This window comes from Penicillium macrosclerotiorum (assembly GCF_028827735.1).
Source record: "Penicillium macrosclerotiorum strain IBT 26536 chromosome Unknown utg000011l_segment0_segment0, whole genome shotgun sequence".
Classification (NCBI taxonomy): Eukaryota; Fungi; Ascomycota; class Eurotiomycetes; order Eurotiales; family Aspergillaceae; genus Penicillium; species Penicillium macrosclerotiorum.
Window position 1 is genome coordinate 489539 of NW_026643090.1, and position 6793 is coordinate 496331.

The following is a 6793-nucleotide window of genomic DNA, read 5'->3' on the forward strand; positions in this document are numbered from 1 at the left end:
ATGAGTACCGGAACTCAAACATGGTTTATCACTGGTTGCTCCAGTGGATTCGGAGAGCAGCTCGTCCGACAACTACGCGCGCTGGGTGATAACGTTGTTGCAACAGGCCGCAATGCAGACACAAAGCTCGCACATCTGAAAGACACCGGTGCTACAATTCTTGATTTAGATGTTACGGCACCTCAAGCTGAGCTAGATGCCAAATTTCAACAGGCAATTGATATCTACAGCAGTGTCGATGTGCTTGTCAATAACGCGGGCTTCATCCAATGTGGAGCTCTTGAGGAGCTGACGTACGTCTTACTATAATGAGAAATTCCATATCGCTGACTATTACCGAATGAGCAGACAAGAGGATATGCAGCAAGCTCTAAACACCAACTTCCATGGGCCTATCAACCTTACACGATCTGCGTTGCCACACTTCCGCAGTAAGGGTGCGAATGGCGGTGGTCTCATTATCTATATGAGCTCACAGGGTGGATTGATTGGCGAGCCCGCGGGCGCAGCATACTGTGCTACGAAATTCGCACTCGAAGGTATATACTACTTCCATCCTAAGTAAGGGTATAGTACTAAGTACTGATGTAAGCTCATTCATACAGGCGCTGTGGAGAGTCTATCAAGAGAACTTGGATGGTTAGCACCGGGTGTTAAGCTTCTCTTGCTTGAGGCAGGCCACTTCCGTACTGAGGTGATGAATAATGTCAACCATGTGCCATATCGGGTAGACTTCTGGAAGCCACTCAACGATGCAGCCCGTGTGCGTGGCGCTGGAAACTATGGAAATGAGCCCGGAGACCCTACCAAGATGGTTGCTAGAGTTATTGAGATCGCCAAGGGTACAGGCGTCGCGGAGGGTAAGGAGATTCCACTGCGCATTCCATTTGGCAGTGATTGTGTGAAGAACATCAACGAGAAGTTAAAAGCCTTCAACAAAATTATGAAGGACTGGGATGAAGTGGCACGAAGTACAGACTTCCCGGAACATGAGGGTCCAATGCCTGCTCTTCCAGCATAGGAGAATCTTTCGAGAATGGGAAGTACTGAATACAGCGAAGCCCCACATATTCCACTGTGCGTCTCGCGCTGACAGGAATACTGCTTTCCTCACTAGTTTTGTATGGTATCCTGGATAGAATCAAAACTCAGCGCCGTAACATGCTCGTCAGCGAGGCAGGAGATATTCAAGACTCCCTGCCAGATAGTTTCTAGATTAGACATTATCACATTGAGCATCACGTTCCATTGAGTCCCACCTGTCCAAGCCTATACCGTATCCTACCATATTGACAGATTCTCGAAGCGCCGGTGTTTGCATATAATCCAATACACTGTACGATGAATTCTCAGGAATGAGTCTCAAGAAAGATCAGTCCCAAGAGGGTTTCCGCTTGTGTAGATTGTGATCATGATAGTCTGGATCCGGTCACAAACCACCTCCGTGCTGGAGCTGGAACAGGAATGGGAACAGGAAGTTCAAGTTGCCTCGAACTCGGAGGATCTGCCGTTTGTGATTCGATCTTATCTCGGGGGCCAATGGGACCACTAGTATTTTGTGCACGTGTGGAAATATAGTGAATACGTAGCTAGTCGGACAGAATCTCTTATAATCTTTCTCTACTGTTACCCTCCAAGCCAGGTCATATGAGCCCAGGGCACCTTCCTAGCTAGTTCAGAGCATAACTAATAACATCACCTTTAGTTACATGTCCTGACTCTGTCACATCTACTTATTCGTTGTCTATCAGTGGCTCATCCCCAAAAATTTCTCCAAGTTGCCACTCTCTAATAGAGGAATAATTAAAGTCTATTTGAAAGAGCCATTTGTGCTATTTATTCAAGACTTTGAGTAATCTTTGACTATTATCAACTTCTAGCTTCTATATAAGCATACTTTGGAATTCTGTGGAGGGCCCCGATGATGACTCAGCAACATGTTCCGCATCTTCAGGTTGGTGGGGAAGCTCATTGATCCAGCACTACTCAAACACGTCGCTTTTGAGGCGCTTATCTAGGGCTTTTCGATCAAGCTGGAACCACAGAAGCCTTTAATGATATGTTGGTAAAATAAAAGCCCCACTTATACATAAAACCCTGCTAACTGTTTCCGGTAGATTCTGTGGACATCATCACGACGGTTTAGCATCATGCTGGAGTGATCAACCTCAAAATCTTGAATTATTCGAGTTTGAAGGTATTCTATCTATTTTGTTGGGATACAAAAGATATTGCTTCTCCTTAGGCTGGGCTTTTGTATTCTCCTCGCCATTTTGATATCGGCCCTCCCTGTGAGGTAGAGGATCCATTTATCATTTCGATTGTGATCATCACCGCCTCACGAGCTCAAGTATTATTCCAACAGACTTGCTCCTTTTTTTGTATTTTTCAAATTTGTCTCCCAGTTTTTCCCTCGATCTTCTTTTACCTAAACTCACTTCCATCGACCATGTCCAACCATGGTACCCCTGGAGCCACAACGCCCCTCCAGATAATCCACATTAGTGAAGACAACACCTCCGATGACTCTCCAACTAACAACGAGCAAAATTTGGAGCTGGACACTGATTCAGAGGACGGGGGCATGCAGCTCGACCTGCCAGAAGGCCACCTGCTACAGTATGTCGAAGATGATAACGACATCGAATTCGATATGCAGATGATGGGGAATGGGATAGAAACAGAGCGCGACGGTTAGTCTCTCGTCTTTCTGCTGATATGCGGGCCGCAAATACATTGGAATTTGCGACTGCATCAATAATGCCCAGCTTGACCTTCATATCTTGTTCGACTCGATACTGACGAACTCCACCAGAAACTGAATACACTACACATGCTGTCAACCCCTTCTCATCTCAATCAAACGGGCATAATACACCAGCACAGATGGACAGAACGGACGAACCCACCCAGAGCTCGAAGCCGAACCGAACACGGTTCCGGGGACGCAGGACGATGCCGGAAGAGCAGTACGCGGCGCTGGCGGTGACGAATGACTGGGAGCTACTGGTGTCGCATGCGCTGAATTCGCACCGGGTACGTTTGGCTCAGCGCGCAGGTGTCGACGCTCGTTCCACCTCACATTTCCACTGATCGATATGGCTTGACTGTGTTTGTGTTGCTCGAGACTAAGACTAACCGATTCCATTCAGACAATCCCCCAAACCCGCCGCCTTTTCCAAGCTCGAATGCTCACCTCCAATAACCCCCGCCAAGAAGCGGAATACTACGCTGCTCGCTTCGTCGTGCCCGCGTCACGCTCGGAGCTCATCTCCGGCCTTACCAGCTCGGGGCGCGGGGGGAGCGATATCGCGACTGGCGTGGACAATTCCACGGCCTATTTGGTGCCAGGATCGTACCGGGAAATCATAGATCATGATCAAAGTGGATGGTGGGGGCCCGGCGGGAAGCCACGCGGGAAGAGGAAGAGCGAACGGTATCGTGGGCTTGGGACGGGGGCGCCGGGATCGCCGCGCAAAGGCAGTGGGGAGAGTTCCAGGGTTGGCTCGCGAGCTGCATCAAGAGGCCCTGGTGGTTGAGATACTTGAGCGGCTCTCTTTAATGGTCGATTACTTCTATCATGTCCAGTTTTCATGTAAAGCGTGATATGGTCTCAGGGTGTCTACGATTATGTGCACGAGAAAATCAAAGAGGAAATGAGGAATATCAAATTGACTGCGACGTGCAGTCATCCTAGACGGTATATGCTCGCTAACACAAAAGATAAAAAAGTACTATACAGAAGCAGACACAAGCTGGCCAAATCCGAAAGGGGAAGAGGAGAGAGAGAGGGAAATCACAAAGAGAAATGATCAGAAGTGACAACAGAGTTAGGGTAGCGACGGGTGAAGAAGGTGGTATAGGTGGCGGTAAAGATTTCGATGTCGTTGTGAGAGGGCGAAGCATGGGTATCTCTGAAGAAATGAAACCAAAAGAAACCAGATCTGGCCTTTTTTTTTCTTTTCAGGGTTAGGTGTTAGGGGTGGAGGGAGGGAGGGTTGCATGAAGCATAGGGATGACATTAACGATGAGGTTGAATGTGCTCTCTCTTCTCTCTCTTTCTTTCTCTCTCTCTCTCTCTCTCTCTTTCTCCAGTTTCTGCTTCAATTCTTGCCATTGCATTGGGATTGATTGAACGGACTAAGCATGGGTCCATCCCAGATTGGTGTTGAATTCGTCCGTCGTATGTCGTTCATACGGCGCAGTCGTCCAGTCGGTCACGACCAGCGATAGAATAAGCAGTAGAAGCGGAGACACGCGAGCAATTTTGCTACTATAAGCCGGCAAGAGCAAAAGCGTCAGACACAAATCCCCACAAACCAAAACTTGCAGATCAAGAGGAAAGGGGATCAGGATGCTCTCACATCTCATCGTCTTCGTTCTGCCATTGTTCCGAGTTGAAAAGACTCTCGGCGTCTCCCACCTGCTTACGCTCTGAGACTTCGCGGCTGCGGATGCGAGCACGCAGAGCCTGGGCGTTCATAGGCGTCAGTCCTCGAGATGGCGCGGGTTTGCGTTTCGGTTCGATATAGAAGGGATGCAGGCGGTGCGAGGTGGTAAACCGAACCCGGCCGTCTCTCATGACGGGTAATTGTCACTGCAAAGGTTCCGAGCTGGAGGATAGACGGTTCAGATGGAGGTAGACGTCGGTTCCGTATCTGTCGAATTCCGAAAAAAAATAGGGTTAGTGGGTTGGATGAGATTTTCCTATAGGGGCCAAAGAAGGAATAGAAAGGGTAAAAGAAAGAAAGAAAGAAAGAAAAAAGAGAAAGATCAACAGAATAGAAGAGAGAGGAGACATTGCCGGGAGAAGAACTTCTAGCAATGTGGTCTGACTTACCCTTCCATACTGATCAACTTCAAGTCACCTCCAAAGTAGCGGGCATACAGCCGACTGATTGGCAATCCATAACCGAAACCAGCCATGGGGGCCTTGAAGTCGCTCTTGTCGAAGTCCGGGTCTAGATTGGGGGTCTGTTCGACAGTTGTGTACATGTACGTCCACACCAGGGGGATTGCCGACCGAGGAATACCACCACCCTCATCGGTGATTTTGATGGTAATGTCCTCTTTGCCCTCGGCCACAATGACTTTGGTCACAGGGAATTGTTCGCGATCGGCGCCGTGCTGCTCCACCACCGCACGCAGCGAGTTCTTGAGAGTCTCGAAGAGCATGTGCGACAAGTGACCCGGCACGTACATGAAGTTCAAATCGTCCTTGCAGACCAGCTGCACCTTGGGCGCCTCAAACAGGCCGTAGTAATCCTCACACACAAAGCGGGCATTGTCGATTGCTTCCAAGGCGATGTCGCGGACATTGGTCTTGGTGCAGATGATACCGACGTAGTTGGGATGTTTGACGTGAGTTTGTTCCGTGAGAGCGATGTGTTGACCGATGAGCATTCGTATACCAATCCGAGACATGTAGAACCGATCGAGAAAAGACTGGATCGTGGAATCAATTTGCATCCGTTGGCGCACCCGTTTCCATTCCAGGATGCCCTGGGCGACGGTCGTCACGACGCTATCGTGACGGCGTTTGATCTGTTCCAAGGTCTTGGCGAATCGTTGGTTGTAATCATTGAGTTCGGGAGGCCAGTCGGCATGGTCGTCGGCAGGGAAGAAATATCGCCGACCGGCGGCGGCGGCGGCAGCGGCGGACTTGCCGTTTCCGTTGCCATTGGTGGTGGGCGAGGAGCGATACTGACCCTCCTTGACACTCGGGTTCTGGGTCGCCTCAGAGAGAATCTTGGAGGTCCCGCTGTGCATGCGACCCGGTCGCAAGAGGCGTGTTTTGACCTCTTGCGTCAGCGAGGGACGAGGCAAGGTGATGATTTCCTATGACCGGTCGCCGTCCGTGAGTCACACCAGACACAGTCATCCCCAAAAAACCCGCCGAGGGGATTTTGACAGGCAAAAGAAACGCAAGAAACATACCTCAAATGATTGCGCATACCAATCCTGAACTTTCTTGATGGAGGGCATCTCACTGAGGCCATCGGGCAGTTCGCCCAGGTCCTGGACTCGGTGCGCGAGGCGGATGGGGAGCTCCTCGGAGAGAAATTGCGAGGCGCGGAACAATGTGCCTAGAGACCGGCGAACAGAGTCAATATTAGATTCTCGCTCATCATCCAGATGTGATCATCATGACGAGGATCCTGAGGGTTGGGAAACGTACCGGTCGAGGGTCGGTCACCAAACTGGACCATCTGCCTCAGCGAAACCCCGGTTGCGGGGAAGCTGGCATAGTGCCGGATGGTTTCCATCAGGCGCTCCGACGGCTTCCACATGGTGGGGGAGAGCAGGGCCCAATGGCCGATAATCGAGGAAGAGAATTTAAGGACCGTGGAGAAGTAGAAGTATCAGGCAGAGGTAGAGAGAGGGGGAGAAGGGGAAAGAGGGAGGAGAGTGTCGCGTGTGTCGAAGGGGAGAGAGGCGGACTCGGAGGACTGAATTAAGGTGCGGGTGAGGAAGGGAACGATTTCGCTGCCGAGGTTCCTCGCCCGCAGGTTCCGGCGTCGGCGAAATGGCCCCTCGTGAGCACCGAAAGTGCCGATCCGCCTTTTTGCGGAGAAACGCGACAATTTCGCAGCGTCATATGACCCGAGATTCTGTTTGCTTATTCTTATTCTTATTCTTATTCTATTTCTCTTCATTTCTCCTTCATTCTCGAATTTCATTTTTTTTCCATATTCCCTTTTCATTGTCGCGCTGTGAACTGTTGTTTCTCGTTAACGCCTCGCTACACCGGTACTAGTTTGCTGGGGCAATGGATAATTCCGGACCAGCGAAG

The 6793-nt window shown here is 50.2% G+C and overlaps 3 protein-coding genes across 3 annotated transcripts; 2 read left to right on the forward strand and 1 right to left on the reverse strand.

The window, feature by feature from the left end:
- Window positions 1-1552, forward strand: N7462_011139 (SDR family oxidoreductase; the record flags this gene model as incomplete). The annotated part of the gene is made up of 4 exons (XM_057082853.1): window positions 1-293; window positions 349-539; window positions 606-971; window positions 1419-1552. 4 exons carry the CDS (start codon window positions 1-3, stop codon window positions 1550-1552), a joined length of 984 nt encoding a protein of 327 aa, XP_056928208.1.
- Window positions 1553-2449: 897 nt separating this feature from the next.
- N7462_011140 (uncharacterized protein) lies at window positions 2450-3539 on the forward strand (the record flags this gene model as incomplete). The annotated part of the gene is made up of 3 exons (XM_057082854.1): window positions 2450-2693; window positions 2816-3036; window positions 3153-3539. 3 exons carry the CDS (start codon window positions 2450-2452, stop codon window positions 3537-3539), a joined length of 852 nt encoding a protein of 283 aa, XP_056928209.1.
- An 821-nt stretch (window positions 3540-4360) lies between these two features.
- N7462_011141 (PDK/BCKDK family protein kinase) lies at window positions 4361-6290 on the reverse strand (the record flags this gene model as incomplete). The annotated part of the gene is made up of 4 exons (XM_057082855.1): window positions 4361-4577; window positions 4841-5838; window positions 5938-6086; window positions 6179-6290. 4 exons carry the CDS (start codon window positions 6288-6290, stop codon window positions 4361-4363), a joined length of 1476 nt encoding a protein of 491 aa, XP_056928210.1.
- Between the last annotated feature and the right edge of the window lie 503 nt (window positions 6291-6793).